Source organism: Anabrus simplex, chromosome 1 (genome assembly GCF_040414725.1).
Source record: "Anabrus simplex isolate iqAnaSimp1 chromosome 1, ASM4041472v1, whole genome shotgun sequence".
Taxonomy (NCBI): Eukaryota; Metazoa; Arthropoda; class Insecta; order Orthoptera; family Tettigoniidae; genus Anabrus; species Anabrus simplex.
The window spans coordinates 915,282,134-915,308,572 of NC_090265.1; the positions used below are offsets into that span (position 1 = coordinate 915,282,134).

Consider the following 26,439-nt stretch of genomic DNA (forward strand, 5'->3'; position numbering starts at 1 on the left):
AGTGTTAAGGCTGTAATGTAACAAATGTAACTTTAAAATTGTTAAAGTACGAAAAAAAAGACTTGCCAAGGGGCAGAGTCGAACAGGCAACCTTATGTTAAGGTAAAAATTTCATGAGACTGGCCTAAGGAGGCACAGTTCGGGCTTGTCGAGGGAGGCAAGACCCAAGCGTCCATTCCTATGAGTTTGGTACGGGTAATGTCAGTAATAGCTGCACAAGAATTTGTGAGACTGGCCTAAGGAGGCACAGTTCGGGCTTGTCGAGGGAGGCAAGACCCAAGCGTCCATTCCTATGAGTTTGGTACGGGTTATGTGTCAGTAATGACTGCACAAAAATTTGTGAGACTGGCCTAAGGAGGCACAGTTCGGACGTGTCGAGAGAGGCACGGTCCAAGCGTCCATTCCTATGAGTTTGGTACGGATAATGTGTCAGCAGTGACTGCACAAGTTTGTAAGACTTACTCAAGAAGTATAGTCAGGGGAACCGAGTTGCTATTGCAATCTCGAAGCCGGCCATTCCAAGAGTTTGGTACGGAAGTAAAAACCGACCAGAGAAGGCTGGAAGGTAAAGTTGTATGTACTATGAAGCATATAAATTGATATGTGTTAATTACTGTGAAATGTGAAATAAAAAAATGTGAAATGTAAATGAGTGATATTAAGTACTGTAAAATGAAAAAAATGAAGTGTTATATGTACTGTGACATATATAAATTGATATGTATTAATCACTGTAAAATGTGAAATGAAAAATGTGAAATGTAATATGTAAATGAGTTATATCAGTACTGCGAAATAAAAAAAAAATGAAATGTTATATGTACTGTGAAACATATAAATTGATATGTATTAGATGTTAAATCTAAACTGTGTTATATTAAGTACTACATGTACTGTGGAATATATGAATTGAAATGTATTAATGCAATATGGTTTACTGTGAAAGAATATGTTAATTGTAATGTGAAATGTATTATGAACATTAATTGTATGAAGGGTAAAGAGAATTGTATTAATGTCAAAATGTAATAAGTTGAAGTGTATCTATGAAATGTAATGTAATATTGCTAAAATCTAATGTGCCATGTAAGGTACATGCGGTAATTAAACCTGTATGTACGTGTACTCAGGTGGAAACCAGTTGCATGTGTGGCAACTAGTTTCTTTCCTAAGGGGGGAGGTGTCATGTCCAGGGACACGAACCTTCATCAAGTAGCAGCACATAAGTAATACATAGTGATTATTTTGGTAACTCAATCCACTGGCCTTGCTGTCGAAGCAGCCATGTGTTGGGGGTGATATAGAATGACAGTTAAAAACAGAGTTGTGTGAGGTCAAGAGGTCTCACGAGGAAGTCGATACGGACAAATCTAAAAAGTCACGTCCTGTCGTCTGGAGATGGCAAGAAAATGGGGGTAGTTTGAAGGATACGATACTTAAAATTAATGGGCGACCCAATTAAGTGAAACGGGACGCAGTGTCATGTTTATGATGACAAGTATTAGAAATGGGGAAGTTATTTTATGAGCATAGGTTTAAGGGCGAGAAGTCAAGTTCATGTTAATAAATATTGCCACGTGCATAGTGTGGGATTTGAGATACATGGGGGAGGTGGTAGCACCAATAGTAAGCCAGTAAGGCTTTATCTGAGAGGAGGGGAGAACCTCATATCATATTGCTAGTCCCTTTAAATACGTATGTAATTGAAGGAACAAGCGTCTTATTGCATTAGTCTTCGCTTTGGGAGCCTTGCCTTCCGCTCACGTTAGAGAGTTGCGATCAATTCTCCAAGCGGTCTCGCTACTTAGAATATTTCTTAGTAGATCAGGTTGAACGGTGGTGCTAACACTTGGTATTCACCATTCATACTTTGATTCTCGACTTAAGCCCGAGTTCTTCTGGGTTTTATCGTAGTTGGCAACTTAAAGCTTGAGGAATCTCTGTGAGATTTCACGATACTCTGTTTTTAACATCGCTTAGCATTTCAGTGGGACTCTAATGCTTTAGAGTCCACTTGCATTTACTTGGAGTAGCCGTTCTGAGGAAGGCTAGTTCCAGTACGTCACAATACGTGACCGACTTCAATTGTACGTGTATATTCTTTGTACATCATCTGTCAATATACGCACATATATAGGAAATCATATGAGTTTCAACTCTTAACAACCAACTTACCTAACGCCTATAAATTACCATCTTATATCCCTTTCGTTTTTAGTACTGTTGTTAGCCATCAGGTGATTCCACTCACCGCTCGGCGTCTCACCTGTTGGCCGGGATACGACAATTTATCTATTTTTTCACACAAATAAATTCGCATACCTCACGAATTAAACTTTCTATGAGTGACTTTAGGAAAGGATTAAAGCGAAATTAAATCGATGGGGTCACCCCTATTTCGCGAAATAACGCGAAAAATGTTTCCTTTTTGCGAAATCGAACATAAAGGAATGCGAAAAAGTCATGCCTCTAAACATTTACAAACAGCTGCATGAACCACTAGTCGAGTTGAGAACGAACACTCAGCCCTCTAGCTTGAGCAATTAAGCAGACGTCATTAAAATCCCCGGGCCATCCGAGAATCGAGCCCGGGGTGCTCTGAGCCGAAACAACAGCGCTCGACTCGAGTTTTGTTTTGTTTTATTTTGCTTCGTTTTGTTTTCCATCATTAACACTTCCAGAAATGGTAATTTATGATCTAGGCCTACCTCCATTCATGTCGTATGCCTACCAAGACAATTAATATATTCTGTGCCTAATTTTTGAAGGAGAGTATAATTTTTTTCATAACGTCAGATATACTGTAGATGAAATTGTGATATTCATTTTTTTTTTCATAGACAGGAGCTATAGAAGGTCAGTACTTCATCAAGAATAAGAAACTTGTCTCTCTCAGTGAGCAGAACCTCATTGACTGCGTTGGAGGACCAAACAACTGTGCTCAGGGTTGGCCGGATACTGCTTACAACTACGTGATGTATAACAATGGCATCGACACAGAGGAGAGTTACCCATATGAACAAGGGGTATGCGTGATCAGAGATCTATATCTATTTTCAAGAATCATCATCATCATCATCATCATCATCATCATCATATGCAGCAGCAGTTCTACATTCCAGTGTGGTCCTCGGTTACCTGCAGGACTTTCCTCCAGGCTTCCCTATCCTTGGTAACAGTCCACCATTTCTTCACTCTGAGTCTCTTCCACTCCAAGGTTCTATCTTTCTACTGGAGTTTAAGTCTTCCACATCTCATCTTCTTTTCAAGGATTATTTCATAATTATCTTCATTAATCCCTCATCGTTCGTTCGCTGTACAATCCATGCCCATCTTAGTCAACTTATTTTAATTGATGTCGAAATATCAGGTGATCTGTACTGTTGGCAGAGCTCTTTTGTTAAATATCTTATTCTCCATTCTTCTCCCTCCTTAATGGGACGATAGATGTTTCTCAATATTTTTCATCCAAATAATCCAAGTCTGGACCATCATACTGTGTATCGCATCAATACATCAAAACTGATTTTATTAATATTTTATGTAGAACGTTAGTTTAACAGTGAAGAAGTTATGATCTGAAATACTTCATCAGATCATAATAACACCCGTTGTCATTCTGAATACACCTACTTAATTTCACTTTCAAATCATTGGTCCATTCACCAGAGAGACTAGGTAGATAAAATTCGATACCTGCTAACTACAGCTTCTGTTATGTTGAACCACCACATATTTGGTTTTCTCTAGCTTCACTATTAGTCCTGAATACTTTCTTTATGTCCTTCTGTGATCTTCTTCGAATAATATCGATGTCGTATGCATATGCTAGCAGTGGAAAATATTTATAATATATTGTGCCCCTCATCTGACTACCCACATCTCTGGCCACTTTCTCCAAAGCTATATTAAAAAGCAGCCATCAACATGAAAAACCTTACCTTAATCCACTGGTAGTTTGTAAAGGCTCGGACAGATTTGCTTGAATCTAGAGTTGACAATGACTTCCATTACATCAACAAAAATTATCTTCAAGAATAGTCTCTTAATGTAAGGTTTGAAATTTAGTATTATTGAGGAGCATACTTACACTCTGTGCTTTTCCAATTTTTCTGGAAAGAGATAAGCGAGAACTCACAGTAGATAAACAAGAGAATGTATCAGGTTTATTAAACAATATGCGTAATGGAGATGGAAATACAGTGTGCTCAGTGACGTAGTTTCCAATTTCAGATCTTTCTGGGTTCATTCTTCATTATTAATCAGCTTCCAGCTTCTTCTAAAAGCTTCCTTAGCGCGAGCCTCAACAATTCGCCGGTATTATTGTCCTTCTCCTTACTGACCTGCCCACGTTGTCTCCGCTCCACCAGTATTGTCACTTCTCGCCTGACCCCTCCCCTCCCCCCCTCGCAATCACGTCTTGCATTGTTTTATTATTACTATTATTACTATAATCAATATGTATTAAGTACTGTGGTTGTTTGCTGTTATTAATGCTATTAATCGATCTCAGAACTGTCATACAACACAGTTAATACGTTATGTCCACCTGTTTCAAAATTACAGCTTAGGGCCTGCAGATATACTGCTGAATACCGTGGCGCTACAATCAAGACCTTTGTCAACATCCAGACAGCAAATGAAGTACAGTTGAAGGAAGCTCTGGCCGTTGTTGGGCCTGTATCAGTGCTCATAGACGCTAGTCAGCCGTCTTTGCCATTTTATTCGGAAGGTAAGCTAGTTTATTACATTCACAAGGCAAGCGATGTTTTCTGGGAAGAGATAATTAATATTCCCTCTCACCGCATAAGGAGTCCTTTAGTTTTTCGACCATTGACCTTTGAAATATGACGTTAATGATCACATACAGTAAGTACGGTAGTGTTTAACTGCTTAGCCAGTTGAGAGGAAGGCCTATGGATGAAATAACCTGCATTCTCCACTTTCTAAGACAAAAATTAATAAACATGCGTGATTTATTCATGAACTTCATAGGCATTGGCACAGTCAAACTTACCTGCACAGGGTTACTGTTCCGCGTGGTCTGGTTGGAGAAGAGAGTTTGGGAAGCGGGATATTTTTAAAAATTTCAAGTCAGAATGGCGTGTTTTGTTGTTTAAAAATATGATATGTTTATTTCAGTTAACTGCAAGCAATTTCTGTATTATTTATTTATTTATTTATTTATTTATTTATTTATTTATTTATTTATTTATTTATTTATTTATTTATTTATTTATTTATTTATTTATTTATTTATTTATTTAATTTATTTATTTACTTATTTCCTTTTTTGTTAATCTGAAGGAGAATTGGGCCTCTATAACGGCTTTACGAAGTAACAAGGGCTATTTCTCTAAATTTAATATTAAATATGGTTTTGAGATTAGGGACAGATATTTAATATGAATTTCAATAACCGTATCGTTATATTTACGGTTTTGTATTTACCTTAGTATATGCCACTACTTGGAAATCTATAACGGGGGCTAATCAACCTCTGTAGTCAGACACTTGCTCATTGTGTCAAACAGACGGTTTCCAGGCGTATTTTGTCCTGTTGAATAAAAATGGACACTATGTTCTAACATTTTTATTCATTAATACTGTATTAATTCAAGCAGTGAATTTATGTTCTATTGAATAAATTACATTATACATCAGATAATCTGCTTCTTTCGCGAATTTCCCCACTTCAACCCTCCCCTCTCAAACGTCAGAGGGGTGCACGTGTATCCCCTTGCACCCCTCTCAAGGCATCCATGTTCGTGGATTGCAAATATAACTATAGGCCCTATTTTCTTAATTTCGAAGGCCAAAAACGATGTGCGTTACCCGTTATATAATTTGAGAGTTATCTCCGTTATGACCAATAATTATCAAGCAACTGTCATTCACCTTATTCAAGCATTCTACTCGTGACATGCCCCTTTTGAAGCATATGCAGTGACAGTGCATTAGGGGAGAACTGTACCTGTTAGACACGTGTGCAAATCCAAATGATGAACTCGCTGCACCACTGGGACGAAGTGCTGGTAATTTCACGACTGAAACAGCTTACAGATGTTGAATAATTTAATAATAACAATCGATGAAATTAAGCGGTCGCACACCCGTGAGCTTGTATTCAGAAAATGGTGGTTTGAACCCCACTGTCGGCAACCCTGAGGATTGTTTACCGTAGATTCCTATTACCACACCAGGTTGGTAGTGGTGGTGATTATTGTTTTATGAGGAAGTATAACTAGGTTGTCATCCACTATATAACACTAATAATAATAATATAACACTAATAATAATAATATAACACTAATCAGAAAGAAAAAATGGAAGGGATCCGACACTTCAAAAATGAAGGTATCGGCCGAGGAAAAACAAGGGCAAGGAAGGGGGTGAAGATGAAAGACTCTTTAGGCCTCGGTACCTAATACCGTCGGGGTCGTAAAAGAAGAAGAGTTGACCAAGGGAGGTCGGATAGGATCACAGCAGGTTGTACCTTAATTAAGGTCACGGCCGCTTCCTTCCCACTCCTTGCACATTTAGACTATTAATCTTTCAGTATTCAGTCTGCAAGCCTATGTGGATTGAATAAACACCTCCACAATCTTCTGTTTGTAACTAGCTCTGTGGCTTCGTTTAGTTCGATTCCCCTTATCCTTAAATCATTAGAAGATGAATCAAACCATAGACGTCTTGGGCTCCCTCTACTTCTTTTACCCTCCGTGACCGAGTCCATTATTCTCCTATGTAATCTGTTCTTCTCCATTTACCGCATGATCATGCCGCCAAGCTGATTTATACGTACAGCTTCATCCATCGAGTTCATTCCCAACAGCATCTATCTCCTCATTACGAGCACACTCCTTCCATTGTTCTCACCTGTTTGTACTAGCGATCATTTTCACTACTTTCATATCTGTTACTTATATACACTGACTGACAGAGCAAATGCAACACCAAGAAGGAGTGGTTCGAAAGGGATGAAAGTTGGGGAAAAAACAGAGACGGCACGGACGAATAATTGATGTTTATTTCAAACCGATATGCAGGTTACACAATGCGCACGGCATCGACTCAGTAGGATGTAGGACCACCGCGAGCGGCGATGCACGCAGAAACACGTCGAGGTACAGAGTCAATAAGAGTGCGGATGGTGCCCTGAGGGATGGTTCTCCATTCTCTGTCAACCATTTGCCACAGTTGGTCGTCCGTACGAGGCTGGGGCAGAGTTTGCAAACGGCGTCCAATGAGATCCCACACGTGTTCGATTGGTGAGAGATCCGGAGAGTACGCTGGCCACGGAAGCATCTGTACACCTCGTAGAGCCTGTTGGGAGATGCGAGCAGTGTGTGGGCGGGCATTATCCTGCTGAAACAGAGCATTGGGCAGCCCCTGAAGGTACGGGAGTGCCACCGGCCGCAGCACATGCTGCACGTAGCGGTGGCCACTTAACGTGCCTTGAATACGCACTAGAGGTGACGTGGAATCATACGCAATAGCGCCCCAAACCATGATGCCGCGTTGTCTAGCGGTAGGGCGCTCCACAGTTACTGCCGGATTTGACCTTTCTCCACGCCGACGCCACACTCGTCTGCGGTGACTATCACTGACAGAACAGAAGCGTGACTCATCGGAGAACACGACGTTCCGCCATTCCCTCATCCAAGTCGCTCTAGCCCGGCACCATGCCAGGCGTGCACGTCTATGCTGTGGAGTCAATGGTAGTCTTCTGAGCGGCCGCCGGGAGTGCAGGCCTCCTTCAACCAATCGACGGGAAATTGTTCTGGTCGATATTGGAACAGCCAGGGTGTCTTGCACATGCTGAAGAATGGCGGTTGACGTGGCGTGCGGGGCTGCCACCGCTTGGCGGCGGATGCGCCGATCCTCGCGTGCTGACGTCACTCGGGCTGCGCCTGGACCCCTCGCACGTGCCACATGTCCCTGCGCCAACCATCTTCGCCACAGGCGCTGCACCGCGGACACATCCCTATGGGTATCGGTTGCGATTTGACGAAGCGACCAACCTGCCCTTCTCAGCCCGATCACCATACCCCTCGTAAAGTCGTCTGTCTGCTGGAAATGCCTCCGTTGACGGCGGCCTGGCATTCATAGCTATACACGTGTCCTGTGGCACACGACAACACGTTCTACAATGACTGTCGGCTGAGAAATCACGGTACGAAGTGGGCCATTCGCCAACGCCGTGTCCCATTTATCGTTCGCTACGTGCGCAGCACAGCGGCGCATTTCACATCATGAGCATACCTCAGTGACGTCAGTCTCCCCTGCAATTGGCATAAAGTTCTGACCACTCCTTCTTGGTGTTGCATTTACTCTGTCAGTCAGTGTATCAAAAGAGTTTATTAAAAATGCTTTGGCAAATCCGTCCGTCCGTTCTACTGGACCGATTTGCTTTATTTTTGTTGTATTCTCTCCGAAATTACCTGCCGGTGATTTATGAGACATTGATAGATCTCTAAGGTCAGCCAATTTCGAGTAATCATAAAATCAAATCATTAAATGGTCACTCCAATAATTGCAGGCGAAGGATTACCCTAACCCGCAATACATTCTGTACTTACCAGGTTGCTAAGCGACTAACATTTTCATTAATATTCTGATATATGAGATGTTCAATCGTAGTAATGCCATTGTATGCAGCCGTGTTTGATTACTAACCGTCAAGCCAGACAGTATACACTCCCTCTGATTCCCTGCTAGGTACTCCTTGATTCTCTAACGTCTTCCAGCTTCCAAATACACTCATGTTAATAAAAAAACAGGATACCCTGAAAGACGACACATAGTTCATATTCACAGGACATGTTCATTAGTATGTTCTGCAGAAACGATTAGCGTTTCAGTCACCTAGGTTCAGCATATGTCCTGTTGCCTAGAAGGCACTGGGTCCTCCATGGGCACTGGTAACTTGTGCCATACGTGATCGCATCGACGCGTATAAGGTGCGAATGGCGTTCTAGGGTTTAGCCATCCATGCTGCATTCACCTTGTTCCACAGTTCATCTTTGGTGGTTGGCATTGGGTTACAGCGCCGCACCCGTCGTTTCACCATATCCCACACATTTTCGATTGGCGAAACGTCCGGTGATGGGCAGACCAGGACAACAGTCTGACATCCTGTGACAACAAGAAAGCACATGTTCATGCACCAACATGTGGTCGCGCATTATCCTGCTGAAATATGGCGTCTGGGGTGTCATGCAGAAAGGGTATGGCTACGGGTCGCAGGATGTCATTCAGTGGGTCAAACTGGTCACAGTGCCCTGGGCACGCACCAACTGTGATTTGTGGCTGTACCCAATATCACCCTACACCATAAGGCCTTGAGTTGGCGCTGTATGTATTGTGCGAATGCAGTCAATATGATGCCTCTCCTCCCTGTCTGCGGCGAACCAAAATACGGCCATCATTTTCAAATAAACAGAACCTGGATTCGTCCAAAAACACTATCTGCCGCCATTCCTGTCCCCAGTGACGTCGTTCCATACACCATTGCAGTCCAGCATGTTTATGCACATTAATGAAATGTAGGCGGAGAAGTGGATGACGCGGCTGTAACCCACACCGTAATAAACGGCGACGGACTGGCACTCCTGACAGTGTACAACGTGTTGCACTGTTCCATTGTTGCGCCAGAGCCAAGGAGGACGCAGATCTGTCCTGCAATGCCATTCGAATGAGGTATCGATCTTCTCGTAGGCGTTGGTCTGGGTGGTGCGACCGGATCAATCTCGTCGTATTCTACGGCCTTCTGTGAACCATTATGTACACACCCGTTGCACTGCCGACACATTTCGTCCAACACGAGCAGCAATTTCCCGAATGAATGCATCACGTCCTCTCATGCGAACAATGCGCCCTCTTTCAAACACACTCATTTGACGGTACGGTTCTCGCATACCGGTATGTCTGCGAGGCATCCTGCACGTCTGCTCAAGTCACACTGATCCATTACCTTCGGTTTATAGCGACAACGAGAGCCGCAGGCACATTCTACCAGTCGTGGTGGTGCGCTGAGATATCGATGTGGACCTTGAACCTGAGGGCCGACACGGTTCATGGTTCAGAACATAGTAATGCACATGTTCTGTCGATATGAACTTACTATCTCTAGTCTTTCAAGGTGTTCTGGTTTTTTTGAACATGAGTGTGCATTCATCAAATGACAGAGCGTTCCTAATAATTGACATGCTACTGAGAGAAAATAGTATAGGTACAGATCTCATCATGACATGCGACTTAGACATTAGCTGGGAACACCCATCAAATGATTTCCGTGCCTGGTCAAAAACGCTCCTAACCTATGATTTCACAAGACAACCTTTCTATATAGAAGAACTTCGATTAGAAATACCATACGACAAGAGCTGCAGGATAAAGAAGAGCGAATATATGGATAGATTTTTTACCAAATAGACGGCATGATGACGTCGGAATGGATGAATTCTGACTACGAAATGCAGCATACCATAACGCGTTTCTTATTAAATGTTCGTAAAATTGAAAATGTCCGCCTCTGTGGTGTAGTGGTTAGTGTAATTAGCTGCCACCCCCGGAGGTCCGGGTTCGATTCCCGGCTCTGCCACGAAATTTGAAAAGTGGTACGAGGGCTGGAACGGGGTCCACTCAGCCTCGGGAGGTCAACTGAGTAGAGGTGGGTTCGATTCCCACCTTAGCCATCCTGGAAGTGGTTTTCCGTGGTTTCCCACTTCTCCTCCAGGCGAATGCCGGGATGGTACCTAACTTAAGGCCACGGCCGCTTCCTTCCCTCTTCCTTGCCTATTCCTTCCAATCTTCCCATCCCCCTACTAGGCCCCTGTTCACCATAGCAGGTGAGGCCGCCTGGGCGAGGTACTGGTCATTCTCCCCAGTTGTATCCCCGACCAAGAGTCTGAAGCTCCAGGACACTGCCCTTGAGGCGGTAGAGGTGGGATCCCCCGCTGAGTCCGAGGGAAAAAGCCGAACCTGGAGGGTAAACAGATTGTGATGATGATGATGAAAATTGAAAATATCAGGCAAAACAATATGACTACGACAGGCATATCGACGAGTTATCTGACCTATTTATAGGAAATGCTGTGGAGCAGCGCGGGTCCACTATACTAGACTTAACTAAAGTTGGAGGGAGGAGCACTGCACGTGCCATTTCACGATGTTGCCACATTCCAGCATTCCTTTCTACATGCTCTTACCCTTCGCTTCCGGCTCACTTGTTCCCTCCTTCATTCTGACCGCTGTGATCTGTTGTGGACTACCTGGCCAGGCGGTGTCGTCCCATTTGCGATCACTCTTATACAAACAATCAGGTTGTTATCGGTAACAGTGACAGGTTTGGCAACTCCCAGCAAGACGAGCCTCCCAGAAGTTTTATCCCCATGGCAACCGCAGTCGCCCTACCCTCGTTTCCATGGCAACCACACAGCCACTCCCTTTATCCCGCCTCGGCAGGCAGTAAACGGACCTCCCTCTAAGAAATGTCAGACACCAACTCTTATTATTAGCAGTATAGTTTATAAGTCATCTTGAGTTCACCCAGCCTTCACAGCAAAGTTGATCTCAAAACAGATCAGTGCAAATATTCTTTCGTCCGGGAGCTGACTTCTTCCTTAAAAAAATACTATTGATCGAAACTGCGAGCTCACTGTTTAGCTCTGCTGCTCCTCGATGGGTGGAATAGGTGGAAATATTTGTAATTCTCAGAAACATTGGAATACGTTATATAATTCAATTGAGAGTTATCTCTGTTATGACCAATAAGTATCAAGCAAATGTCATTCATTTTATTCAAGCATTCTTTTCATGTCATGCCTCCTTTGAAGCAGATGCAGCGACAGTGCACTAGGGGAGAACTGTATCTGTTAGGCAAGTGTGCCAATCCAAATGATGAGCTCGCTGCACCACTGGGACCAAATGCCGGTCATTTCCCGATTGAAACAGCCCAGAAATCTTGATTACTTGTTTAATATTCACAATCGGTTAAATTAAGCAGTCCCACACCCGTCAGTTTTCATTCGGAAGATGGTGGGTTCGAACCCCATGGTCGACAGCATACATAAATCGGAATCGCAGTAATTAAAATCTGAAATCGGTAAGAGGAAACGGCAGTAAGGAAAATGCGGTGAGACAGGGATGTGCTTTGTCTCCCAAAACTTTTAATACTTGCATTCAAGATTCACTGAACAGGGTAAGGGAAGAAGCCAGTTAGGGAGTAATGGTAAATAGAGGAGTAATAGATATGATTTTATATGTTGATGACATTGTAACAGTCACAGAGGGTCATAAAGATCTTAAGTGTATTCTAGAAAATATGAAAGAAATCAAGGAAGACGAATATAATATGATCAACAGACAGAAAAGTAAAGTGATAATCTATGACAGAGAAGAAGACTAGACCCAAAGTAAAAATCATAATGAAAGGGGAAACGTTAGTTGATTGGAAGCAAGTTACAAGAAAGGCAGAAGTTTTTTTCCTTTTTACAATTGGCTATACGTCGCACAGTTACAAATAGGTCTTATGGCGATGATGGGACAGGAAAGGGCTAGGAGTAGGAATGAAGCGGCCGTGGTATGAAAATGGGGAACTATGGGGTTCGAACCCACTATTCCCCGAATGTAAATAACAGCTGCACGCCTCTAAACGCACGGCCAATTCGCTCGGTAGTGGTAGAAGTAATAAGGAGATGAAATGAAATGGCGTATGGCTTTTAGTGCCGGGAGTATCCGATGATTTGACACCCGTAGGCGACTTACGTGTCGTGATGAGGATGAAATGATGATGATGACAGCACATACACCCAGCCTCCGTGCCAGCGAAATTAACAAATTATGGTTAAAATTCCCGAGCCTGCCGGGAATCGAACCCGGGACCCCTGTGACCAAAGACCAGCACTCTAACCATTTAGCCAAGGAGTCGGACAATAATAAGATAAGCAGTAGGAACAGCCAAGGAAAAGCTGAATTTTGTAAAAAGGAAAGCCTCCTTACCACAAATATCATCAGTTAAGTTACAAGCAAAGGAATGTCAAAAGCATATGTGAAGTATTGCCCTATATGGGTGTGAAACGTGAACAATAGGAAAATAAGAAGAGATTAACCGCATTCGAACAGAGGTGCTACAGAAGAATGTTAAAGATCAGTTCGAAAGATAGGGTAACAAATGAAGTGTATAAGAAGGCAGGGGGAATTGATGCTATTTGGAGGAGGATAAATGCTAGAAGGACAAAATTAATAGGACATACACTAAGACATCTCTATGCCTTCCAATCTTCCTGTCTCCCCCACAAGGCCCCTGTTCAGCATAGCACGTGAGGCCACCTGGGTGAGGTACTGGTCCTCCTTCCCAGTTTTATCCCCGACCCTAAATCTCACGCTCTAGAAAACTGTCCTTTTCCAGTTTTATCCCCGACCCAAAGTCTCACGGTCTAGAAAACTATCCTTGAGGTGGTGGAGGTGGGATTCCTGGATAAGTCCGAGGGAAAACCAACCCTGGAGGATAAACGGATCCAGAAAGAAAGAAAACTGTTTTTCGAACAATGAAATTTCATCCTAAAAGCACGAATTCTGTACAACGTAGCTCCAGTAAACGCAATTTTGCTTTGAAGAGAAATATTTTAATCACTCGAATGGTATGTAATGTCAACGGAAAATGCAGGGTCAGTAACCCAGCGCTTACGGTTTTACAATCACCACTGGTGGTGGTGGTGGTGACTATCGTTTTAAGAAGTACATATAATCACCACAGCTGCAGCGACAAAGAGTAATGGGGGAGGGCATCGTCAGGGCTTCCTAGCCCTGAAATACTAAGTTGGAATGCCCTGACGAACACGACCGAAAGGCCATTCAACCAGACGACGAAGCTGCAGGAAAAATGGTCAGGTTATGTGTTAATTAATGTTATTGTTTTTACGTCCCACTAACTACCTTCGACGGTTTTAAGAGACATCGAAATGCCGAAATTTTGTCCCGCAGGAGTTCTTTTATGTGCCACCACGAGGCTGCCGTATTTGAGCACCTTCAAACACCACCAGACTGAGCCAGAATCGAACCCGCCAATTTAGGGTCAGAAGGCCAACGCCTCAACCGTATGAGCGACTCAGTTCTACGAGCCTGATTGTAAATTTTCACCGTCACTATGAACATCATTCTCCTGCTTTTTGATACCACGACGAATGCTTGCGAAAGTTTCCATTCCTTACTGAATGTAATGTTCTGTCGTTCACATCCTAACATAAGAAGCCACCAGTGCGGTACAAACCTTGCATTACGTAAAAATGAATGGTACGAACGTAAGAAACATCAAGTGAAGCAAGAGGTAAGGTGAGGGTGTATTCTGCCTGAAGGCAGGTCCGAACCTCCGTAGAGGTGTGCCTGAGCCGGAGTTTACGTGCGGTAGAGTGGCCAGTTCCTTTCCGCTCCTTCATTCCCTTATACCCCACCAACAGCGCGTGGTAACCCATCCAAATCTTGACCACGCCCAATGTCGCTTAACTTCGCAGATCTCACGGGATCCGGTGTTTCAACACGGCTACGGCCGTTCTTCGGAAATATATCACAGTATATCAAAGCTGTTTCACGCATTTTTTATTATTTTGTTCTTTGCTGTAAATGATCAACTATGTCACACATACCTACTAAGTTTCAGGGCTACTATACTTGGTGGACAGTCCTAAGTCTCATTAAGTGGGAAGGCAAATGTGATTTTAAAGGGCAGGTACGCAGCTCAAATGTCCCAAAATCAGTGCAAAAATGCAGTTGGGACATATTGTCTTGTTCGATCCGTAACTAATACAGACGTAATTCGACGTGTAGTGTCTTCTTGCGCATACTTTCTCTACCATTTGCCTGCCTCATGTGAATCCGAACTACTTAGTTTTAGCACTGTACAGTTTCAGAAAAGTTCATTGCCTTTTTTGTGGTCATCGCTGATCTCGAATGAAGTGGGTGTTGTATTTACTCGAATCTAATGGATTCGTATATGGTACCGAGTCAGTTGGTTTCGCGGTACGACACACGTAGCTGTAAGCTTGCATCCAGGAGATCGTGGGTTCGAACCCTACTATCAAAATCCCAGAAGATTGTTTTCCGTGTTCCTTTTTTTTTTACTTTCTCCCCAGGAAATAAAATAATGAATACATCCCTCCACAAATTATGGTTTCAGGAAGGAAATCCGGCTTTAAAGCAGGGCCAAATCCATATATCCGACACAGTTCACACCCGTGAACCCATCACGATGTGGGGGAAAGTGCGGCTGAAGAAGAAGTTGTTTCCCTAGCTGTTGCTATGTAGACTACCCGTAGTTACGAAAGTTTTCATGAAGGAAAGTTACCAGCAGCCATAAGAGTTCGTATTCACAAAAGAACAAGACAAGTTGCAGGCATTAAAGCGTAGAAGGACAGATAAATGGTGATACTATGTGGCAAGAATGGCTTGGACGTTATACTGTAGCTCGGTATTATTTGTCAAGTGAAGAACTCTCGCCGCGTTCTTCTATCCAGTTCATCAGTGTTTTACACCACTTGTAACGAGATATTTGGAATTGTCTTTCAAGGTTTTTATTAATAACGGGTATTCTCAATTGAAAATGAAAATACCCAGAAAGTACTTTCGCACCAATCACGATCTCACTTGTTCAGCCATGTAACCAAGGTCTCATCTGATGCGTCAAGGCTATTACACACTTGGTAGATAACGGAAATGATTCAAAAGTGACTGATGACGACCGTGACACTGAAATCATAGGCTGCTGTCAAGTATTTCCTGCTGTTCTTGGAATAACCTTCACTGAAGAATGAAATGGTAAAATCAATACACATAAATTGAAAGTAATTAGGAATATAACAATAACGACCGGCTTAGAGGCAGTTTAGATAGAGTCTTAAAAGAGAAGGCCACAACTGTAGGGTCACAAATTCCATTCAATCCTTTGGAGGTTGGTCTGTGTCAAAAATAAACAGATACTTGCCCGCGAGTTTGTGACATTGGTCCTTATTTAACGAGAACATGTTTTTAATTTGACTGCCAGCATACAAGTTAGCAATTTGCGTGTAGCACCGTGTTCTAGTGGAACCCGTGCGGGTGTCTCGAGTTCGACGTCCACCATCTCTTTTCGCCTGTTTTCATCTCCCCTTTATATATTTCTACTTTGTCCATATGGACTTGGAAGTGCACATTTTAGATATAAGCTATATTATAAACTCGCCATTCATGGATGGATAAATCTTCACTTTTTCTGTTTTTTATAACCACTGCTGCAGTTAGATAGATAGATAGATAGATAGATAGATAGATAGATAGATAGATAGGAACACGCGTCCCTGTCTTACAATTAACCAGTGACTGAGGAAGTGGCCATGCAGTTAGGGGCGCGCAGCTGTGGGTTCGAACGCCATTTTCGGCAGCCCTGAAGATGGTTTTTTATGGTTTCCCATTTTCATACGAGGCAAATGCTGGGGCTATATCTCATTTAAGGCCACAGCTACTTTCTTCTATTTCCTAGCCCTTTCCTATCCGATCGTCGCCATAAGATGTGCGACGTAAAACAAACTGTAAAAAAATAATCAGCGAATACATGAATAACATAAAATGAAAAAGAACTGAAAAATTTTATGTTACTGTGCCATCTTACTGTACCTGTAATATATAATATATTACACAATATAAAATAAATTGATACTTTGCTGCCTAAATATAATAATATAATACCTACAAAGTAATTAAATCCAGGAAATTACAATAATAATAATAATAATAATAATAATAATAATAATAATAATAATAATAATAATAATAATCTAGATAACTATACTATGATTTAAAATTCAATGATGAATACCCAAAATTTCTCACATTGAGGATTGTTATAGTAATCATGTTATGACTGTGGGCGAAAAATATTACAAAAGAGGGATCGGGATAATGATTATTAAACAGGGAACAAAAGGTGAGTACTACTTCTACTCTATTGCTTACTTTTAAGAAAAGTAAACAATGATGATATGTTATGATAAGAGATGGAGAAAATCTGTACAAATTTTACAATAAAAATTAGTTAACTTTAAAAAAAGTACTCATGCTACGAAATGTTTTGAGAAAATGTAATTTATAGTTAATTGTACAAGTTTTTCCACATCTTTTATATTTTGTCGTAGACTAAATCAGTGCGTATTAACTTTTTAAGAAAAAATAGTGTATCTATGCGTGATCTTCAAATACATTCGGAATTATGCATTTATTCGAATATGGACACATTTTCGTTTCGTAATTAGTGGAATATGCCGCCTCTGTGGTGTAGTGGTTAGCGTGATTAGCTGCCACCCCCGGAGGTCCGGGTTCGATTCCCGGCTCTGCCACGAAATTTGAAAAGTGGTACGAGGGCTGGAACGGGGTCCACTCAGCCTCGGGAGGTCAAGTGAGTAGAGGCGGGTTCGATTCCCACCTCAGCCATCCTCGAAGTGGTTTTCCGTGGTTTCCCACTTCACCTCCAGGCAAATGCCGGGATGGTACCTATCTTAAGACCACGGCCGCTTCCTTCCCTCATCCTTGCCTATCCCTTCCAATCTTCCCATCCCCCTACTAGGCCCCTGTTCACTAAAGCAGGTGAGGCCGCCTGGGCGAGGTACTGGTCATCCTCCCCAGTTGTATCCCCCGACCCAGAGTCTGAAGCTCCAGGACACTGCCCTTGAGGCGGTAGAGGTGGGATCCCTCGCTCAGTCCAAGGGAAAAGCCGAACCTGGAGGGTAAACAGATGATGATGATGATGATGATGAATTAGTGGAATATTATAACATATTTTTGTAACAAAAATGAGTGCTCGTCAATGAATACCAGTGTTTTCCAACTCAAATAAAAAAGGAAGAAACGTGAGATGACGAGAGAAAAGAAAAAACAGGAGGTGGCAAGCCTCGAAACTAAAACGCCCGAACGGAAATCGGGCACGCTGTAATCTAATCCTCGGGCCTGATGACCTTCGATGTTAGTCCCCTTTAAACAAGAAGCAAGCGATCCAATCCTGCTGTGTTACAGATCCTCGCATTCAAATTCCCAGTATGTATACAGGGTTTATCAGAACTATACCGAGGAAAAAATCAAGGATGTTCTTCGTGTTATGTTAAGAACGATGGTGCAATCGGATTGGCGGAGATAACTTTTCGTTTTCGAGAAAAATGAGGTTAGTTTGTTACTTCCGGGCACGCGATTCAAACAGATTAACTTGCCGTATTTGCTATGCCAGAGCACAAGCAGCTGCCGTGCTTCAGAGAAGAGAAGGGAAGTGCGGTGTATGATGGAGACAGGGATACTGTTCCGAGCGTATGCACAAGTTTGTGTTGCCAACTTGGTGGATTTTCCGCTAAATTTGGCGAAATTAGAAGACTGTCGGCGGAGAAATATATCATTTAGCGGACAGCGGATTTTTTGGCGGAATTCTATATTTATTATAGCGGAATTTAGTGTTTTATCTATTTCATGATTTTTTAAAAATTTGTACTCCAGTCTGTCTCCGAGCTATTCCGTATTTTTTACCAGGAGGAAAACATGTCATTTGGATTTGATGTTATGAGATCATGGTATCATAAATTTGTAATACGTGGGGAAAAGGTACTTATCTCTTACTGACGAATGACGGCAGATAATGAAACTGTGAGAGAGTAGCATTTATATTTATGCTATGAAGGGAGACCGTTTAATGAACTGGCCTGTTTTGTGTGTGGCCCTTGAGATAGGGGATTCACCTAGTTTGCACCCGGCACTAAAACGCCTACAAGTTTTAGCTCGCCGGCTCGCAGGCAGGGGGTTAATCCCAGTGAAACGTACAGTTCAGGTGAGTGGAGATATTTACTTTTATTATTATTATTATTATTATTATTATTATTATTATTATTATTATTATTATTGCTCATTATTTGGGGTCGGATTTCTTGGCGGAATTTTAGCGGATTTTTAGTAGTATTTAGCGGATCTTGAAAATATAAGTTGGCAACACTGACAAGCTTCCTCGTTCGACTCACACAGGATTGTTCTTGTCTCTTACAGGCAACATCCACAGTCCGTTTATTAAACAGCCGTAACTGCACACGCACACACAGTGCAATAACACACTGTAATTAAGACACACTTGTCAGTCAAGGAATGCACCAGATCTTTTCCTCTGTCGTCTGTTCTCTATTATTTAACACGCTCGAAGAGGTAAAGCGGCCACCCCACGCTTATGTATTACTTCACTCACAACATTGTAAATGAAATGAAATACTGAACGACGGAAACAATATGCCCAACGGTTTGATTACCGTAGATGTTCAATATGGCCCACCCTTACTTCGATGCACAGTTCACAACTGTGAGGATGTGTGGTATGTCATAAACGACCTGGAAAGATGCCTGTATTATTGGTACAAGTTCGTCTTCTCTTTCTACGGGGTTGACATTGTAGTGAATTTATGCAGAACAAACTGTACACTGCCTACTGGACTGAGGAGCGACTTAGCGAAAAGAACTAGAAACTTGTGCATTCTCACCGAGCATTACCTCTGTCTCCCACTTCCCACTTCCCACTTCCCTTCCCTTCCCTTCCCTTCCCTTCTCTCCTCTTTACGCATAGCAACAGGCAGCGCTGGCTCTCTGGCATAGCAAATACGACAAGTTCGTCAGTTTGAATCACGCGCCCGGAAGTGACAAAATAACCTCATTTTCTCGAAAAGAAAAATTTTCTCCGCCAATCCGATTCCACCATCGTTCTTAACATAACACGAAGAGCATCGTTGACTTTTTCGTCGGTATAGATCTGATGCAGCCAGTATAGGTTGTTAAAATTAAAAGCTAATTTCCTCGTTAAATAATGTCTAATGACATAAACCCTCGACACTTAAATGTTTATTTTTTGTAACACCCACAGCTGTGGCATCCCCTTGTTAACCTTAAGTTGTCGGAGTATCGGATTCCATTCAAGCCCAGGTCGTGGGATTTTGATTATGAATGCGTAAATGTTCTTGGCTTGGGAGGTGGGTGTTTGTCCTGTCCAAAACATTACTACAATTTGCAATCACTCACAACACTACCCTCCACCATAATAACACGCAATTTTCTATTCACTGTTGATGGCGCCCATTCTAATTAGAGAGTTACAAGTGTTTAGCCAGGCTTAAATGGTTACACGAAATATTATTTATTTCACGTACCTTGAGTTAGTAATCATTTTTCTTACCGTTTTCAGTCGTTTTACGAGAAGAAATTATCATTGCTCACTTGCAAATGTAGGTCTAATTCAACTTACAGTTCCAAACTGATACTTAAGGTCAAATATTGTACAAAATATATAAAATTATTCTGTTAAAAAGTAAGTCTGTACCAAGTAAATGGTAGAGTATGAAGCGCCTGCAAAGAAACATTCGAGAACAATTTTGTATTAGGCATAGCTGGTTACGCTCGTTTTCCATACTCTGGTTACGGGATCGAATATCGTTGCAGTTTTTAGACAAGCGTCAGCATGACTATATTTATTGAACGTTAAGGAAATGTTAAGAGAAAAGTATTTCGGTACTCTGGCGCTACTTGAATCTATAGCAACTGAAAGAAAGTTAAAAATGTTTCCAAGAACGATTCACTACGTTATTTTACATCACCCCAAAAGCAAAACACTCTATGGTGTTAAAAAAAGCAATATCGTTTGCAGGACAATGGGCAGGATTGTCTAAATTGTTGATTTGTGAAATGGCTTATTGTTAAATTACGTGAACATACAGGAAGTAAACAGTGATGCATGGGTAATAGATCAGCCTAAATGTTAGTTCAAGCAGTGTCCCAGCGGTCTACTTGTTGACCGACAGCCCGAGCAAGCCACATCTGTGGTTGGTAGCGGAACCATTCTACAGTGGCATCTCTTGCTTGCGAACCGCCATCCCTTGAGAGAATTTTTTTTCTTTCTCACCAGCTGCCCACTGCGCCTGGTGACACGTCCATGATCAGAGTTGGAAGTAACCGAGTAAAGTAATCGAATTACTTATAACGATTATATTCTTAGTCATTTTTATTTGTAATCGTTACTTTTTACAAAATGTTCTTTACTTCTAATTTATTTTCTTTCTTAATCCATTCACACTCCAGGGTTGGTTCTTCCCTCGTACTCAGAGAGGGATTCCATCTCTATCGCCTTAAGGGCAATGTCCTGGAACGTGAGATTTTCGGTGGGGGATACAACTGGGAAGGAATACCAGTACCTCGCCCAAGCGGCCTCACCTGCTATGCTGAACAAGAACGTTGTGGGGTAATGGGAATATTGGAATGGATAGAGAAGGAAAAGTGAAGGAAACGGCCGTGGTATCATCCCGGCATTTTCCTGGAGGAGAAGTGGGAACCACGGAAAACCACTTGTATTATGGCTGAGGTGGGAGTCAAACACCACTCTACTCAGTTGACCTCCCGAAACTGAGTGGATCTCGTTCCATGCACATTCATTCCCCCCTCCCCACGACTTTGCCCAACTATGGACCGCATAGAACTTAAGGTTTCTTGGCCTTGCTTCTCTTCTCTTCTCTTCTCTTCTCTTCTCTTCTCTTCTCTTCTCTTCTCTTCTCTTCTCAGAACCTCTTCATTCTTTCGCTTCTCATTTTTCTATCCTCATCGGAAATGATCCGTACGAGTCTCCGTTTTAATGGTTTCTCTTCAAATGATTTAAGACTGTCGATTCTTCTTCTGAACTATCTTCTATTGTGGATCATCTGTAATGTAATTCCAACTTCTTCTGCATCCCTGTTTACCTCTTCTACCCACTTGGAGGTGGCCTTTAACCCCATGATGTATTAATAATGTTATTGGCTTTACGTCCCACTAACAACTTTTACGGTTTTTGGAGACGCCGAGGTGCCTTAATGTAGTCCCTCAGGAGTCCCTTTACGTGCCAGTAAATTTACCGACACGAGGTTGATGTACTGTATTTGAGCACCTTCAAATACCACCGGATTGAGCCAAGGTCGAACCTGCCAAGTTCGGTGTCAGAAGTCCAGCACCTGAACCGGCTGAGCCACTCAGCCCAGCCAGTGATGTGTTTGAAGATCATCTTGGTCAGTCGTTTATCATCCATTCTTTCAAGGTGTTCGTAGAATTTCAGCCTTCCTTTCCCCATTGTGTCCGTGTTTTTAGTGTACTTGTAGAGCTCCTCATTTCTCCTTTTCTTCCAAGTCCCATCAGCAGTCTTCTGTGGTCACAGAATATTCCTCAGAACCTTCATTTCGTTCTTCTCGAGTTTTTCCAGCTCCCATTAATTATTATTATTATTATTATTATTATTATTATTATTATTATTATTATTATTATCTGTTTACCCTCCAGGGTCGGCTTTTCCCTCGGACACAGCGAGGGATCCCACCTCTACCGCCTCAAGGGCAGTGTCCTGGAGCTTCAGACTCTTGGTCGGGGATACAACTGGGGAGAATGACCAGTACCTCGCCCAGGCGGCCTCACCTGCTATGCTGAACAGGGGCCTTGTGGAGGGATGGGAAGATTGGAAGGGATAGGCAAGGAAGAGGGAAGGAAGCGGCCGTGGCCTTATGTTAGGTACCATCCCGGCATTCGCCTGGAGGAGAAGTGGGAAACCACGGAAAACCACTTCGAGGATGGCTGAGGTGGGAATCGAACCCACCTCTACTCAGTTGACCTCCCGAGGCTGAGTGGACCCCGTTCCAGCCCTCATACCACTTTTCAAATTTCGTGGCAGAGCCGGGAATCGAACCCGGGCCTCCGGGGGTGGCAGCTAATCACGCTAACCACTACACCACAGAGGCGGTATTATTATTGTCTCAGCAGCGAAATATCTGGTCACATATTTATTAATTCTACTTTATTTCTTTCAGGTGTATACTACGATACCAAATGCATGAGCCAGAATTATAATTACGGTGCTCTTGCGGTTGGTTATGGTGTTGAAGATGGCGTGGATTACTGGCTTCTCAAGTTCTCAAAGAGCGAAAGTTGGGGCGACAGAGGCTACATCAAGATCGCTCGCAACAGAAACAACCATTGCGGAGTTGCAACGCATGCTACATATCCAGAAGTATAATAGGCCTATTTTAAAAAGTTGTATATTCTACCTGTAATTATACCAGACGGCTCGAGAACGCCGTACTTTCTACTTATACATCCCGCATGCACTAATGATGAATGGGATATCTACTAATTGATTTTCACAGGGGCACTACTACCAGCAGAATATGAAGAGATAACAACCGGACAGTCGCTCGCAGCATGTTCCTCAGCGCCGCTAGTCTAATGCAACCCCTTCCATTAGTAAACCTCGCTTTCGACCGCATAGTAATTAGGCTGGTGGATGGTACAGCAGCACTACATTTGCTGTCTGCATATCGGCGATGGCTAGCATGTTCAGCAACGACGAATACACAGACATCATTTTAATCTGTGGAAAATCTTGTCGGAATGCAGCCGAAGCTCGCAGACGGTATGCACAGGACTGCCTACACTGCCTTCTATACTCGTATTTCGCCAAACAGCATTAGTTTTTGTTTCATACAAACAACTCTTTTTATAAAGTGGAATGTCTACACGTGTATAAATTAATAAGTTATCAAGTTTTCTTTTCTGCATCTTTGACGTATTTACAAATGCACCCTCTTATGGAACGTGTGCAGTAAAATGATTGCTATTTGGTTCATAACATCCGAAGTACAGCACACTGTAGCGCTCCTTCGAAAACGAGTGATTAGGCATCCCATGCATCACTAGTGGGTGCGGGATATCTGTAAGTATAAAGTACGGCGCTCGCAGGCCACCTGGCAGATGACCAGAAGGGTCTAGAATACTACAAGAAATGTATACGTTAACAGTTACAGCAATTGAGAATAAAGGAAATGAAATAAAAATGTCCCAAAGTAAGTTTGTGGATTGTTTTGAATTAAATGTTGTGTTATACAAAGGAAATGAATTGTTACTTTTCATATGTATCAATAAAAATGTCAACCTGAAATAGAAATCTCGGTATGTTTCCAAACATTGTATCCGGAAGTGTCCTATTTATATTTCAGGCTCATTGCGATGTCTGCAGCGGACTCCGTTCCGACTACATACGTTCAGGAAGAGCTCGAAAAGGGAACAGCAATAAGCGTGTTGTACACAATCAAATTTTTATTAAATTCAAGACTTCACAATAATTTTCAATAATTTACTTCACAAGTGTACATGTTAAATCGCTTGCAATACTTGAAAAGTCTTGAGAAGTCTTCAAAATTCTTGAAAGTGAATTAAAACATGATCTAATTGATCAAAGAATTGACCAGCCTTTGACAGAATTCGCCAATGGAATTCGAGTAGTAACTGTGCGCGCTAGACCTAGGCATGCTGGGAATCGAAACCAAAAAAATGTCTCAGTTTTTATGACCGAGGGATGCTGTGTGTGTATTAATTGCTAAGTATGAGAGACATCCCTGCCTACATTCAGTGGACTCGGCAGGGTACCACAATAAAATGAATATCAATCAATCAATCAATCAATCAATCAATCAATCAATCAATCAATCAATCAATCAAGCATCAATGATCTGCATTTAGGGCTGTCACCCAGATGGCAGATTCCCTATCAGTTGTTTACCTAGCTTTTTTCTTAAACATTTTCAAAAAATTTGGAAATGTATAGATCATTTCCCTTGATAATTTATTACAACCCCTTACTCCTCGCCCTATATATCTTAGATTTGAAGTTTCTACGGTCTGTTAACTACTTTTGTTCTTTGTCCAAGTTGGACTGTGTCGTTATTTTATGTACAGGTCGTCGATGTTCTGAATACGTTGCAGTATTCTTTCTCAAGATGACTTTAATTTAATTTCTTGTGGCTATTTCTAGCCGGGTCCAACCCTTGTAAAGCAGACCCTCCGATGAGTGTGGGCGGCATCTGTCATGTGTAGGTAACAGCGTGTTATTGTGGTGGAGGATAGCGTTACTCAAAATGATTGATGTATCCCTATCGTTTTGAGGTAGTTAGTCTTCTTAGGCACGCCTGTAACTCGAGATTCCAATACATACAGTTCAGGAAGTTGGGTGGCCTGAAAAAACAGGGGCTTCGGATAAGTAAATTTTCAGTCCAAATTCCGAACGTGACAGCAACCTCTCTGCTTTCTGGATGATCTACTCTAAAGGAAAAAGCTTCGAGTAATGGAACGAAAAAATCGTGAATAAACAGTGCAATGTCGGTAATGTGTATTATTATTTCATTTACAAAATATGTTCAAAATACCTACCCTCCACAAAGCACTCTACGCTTCATAGGACTTTATTCCACAATCGACAGCCCTATGGTAACTTATAAATGATTATTTCACCTGTATACATACTCCCCGCCAACGGCCGTAGCCGTGTTGAAACACCGGATCCCATGAGATCTCCGAAGTTATGCAACATTGGGCGTGGTCAAGAGATGGATGGGTTGCCACGCGCTGTTGGTGGGGGTAAGGGAATAGAGGAGCGGAAAGGAACTCGCCACCCTACCGCACGTAAACTCCGGCTCAGGAACACCTCTGCGGAGGTTCGGACCTGCCTTCGGGCAGAATAACCCTTTAAAAAAAATACATACTCCCCATCCAATCGAATATATTCTGCCTTCACTATAAACAATCCAGTTCCGGAAAAATTTCCGAATCCATAATATAACTTTTTAGCCATGATTTAACTCGTATTACAATATCTGGCAAGCGTATATCTGTTACAATTCTATTCCTCACGGGGAAAATGGCCAATTAACAAATGTATTTATATTGTCTTGAACATAGTTATTAAGAGCAATACACGTTTCTCTTTCACATTTGGGAAGAAGTCTGAATCCATATCAATCCAAATATTAATCGTTCCCATTTTTTGAAAGCGATCACTTTATGTAAATAACAATTTTCAACTACAGAGAGCCTTTATTAATTTGAGGTAGAAGTTGTTTACATTGTTCATAATAAAAATGTGTCCGCCTCTGTGGTGTAGTGGTTAGCGTGATTAGCTGCCACCTCCGGAGGTCCGGGTTCGATTCCCGGCTCTGCCACGAAATTTGAAAAGTGGTACGAGGGCTGGAACGGGGTCCACTCAGCCTCGGGAGGTCAACTGAGTAGAGGTGGGTTCGATTCCCACCTCAGCCATCCTGGAAGTGGTTTTCCGTGGTTTCCCACTTCTCCTCCAGGCGAATGCCGGGATGGTACCTAACTTAAGGCCACGGCCGCTTCCTTCCCTCTTCCTTGCCTATCCCTTCCAATCTTCCCATCCCTCCACAAGGCCCCTGTTCAGCATAGCAGGTGAGGCCGCCTGGGCGAGGTACTGGTCATACTCCCCAGTTGTATCCCCCGACCGAGAGTCTGAAGCTCCAGGACACTGCCCTAGAGGCGGTAGAGGTGGGATCCCTCGCTACGTCCGAGGGAAAAACCGAACCTGGAGGGTAAACA

At 42.5% G+C, this 26,439-nt stretch overlaps 1 protein-coding gene across 1 annotated transcript in view; it reads left to right on the top strand.

Moving 5' to 3' along the window:
• Positions 1–23,995, top strand: part of LOC136857747 (procathepsin L) — a 60,397-nt gene extending 36,402 nt beyond the window's left edge. The window contains exons 5-7 of the mRNA XM_067136642.2: positions 2,841–3,026; positions 4,567–4,732; positions 22,863–23,995. Of these exons, the coding sequence (XP_066992743.2) occupies positions 2,841–3,026; positions 4,567–4,732; positions 22,863–23,068 (558 nt within the window). The 3' untranslated portion in view covers positions 23,069–23,995. The remainder of the gene's footprint in view (positions 1–2,840; positions 3,027–4,566; positions 4,733–22,862) is intronic.
• Positions 23,996–26,439: the final 2,444 nt, after the last annotated feature.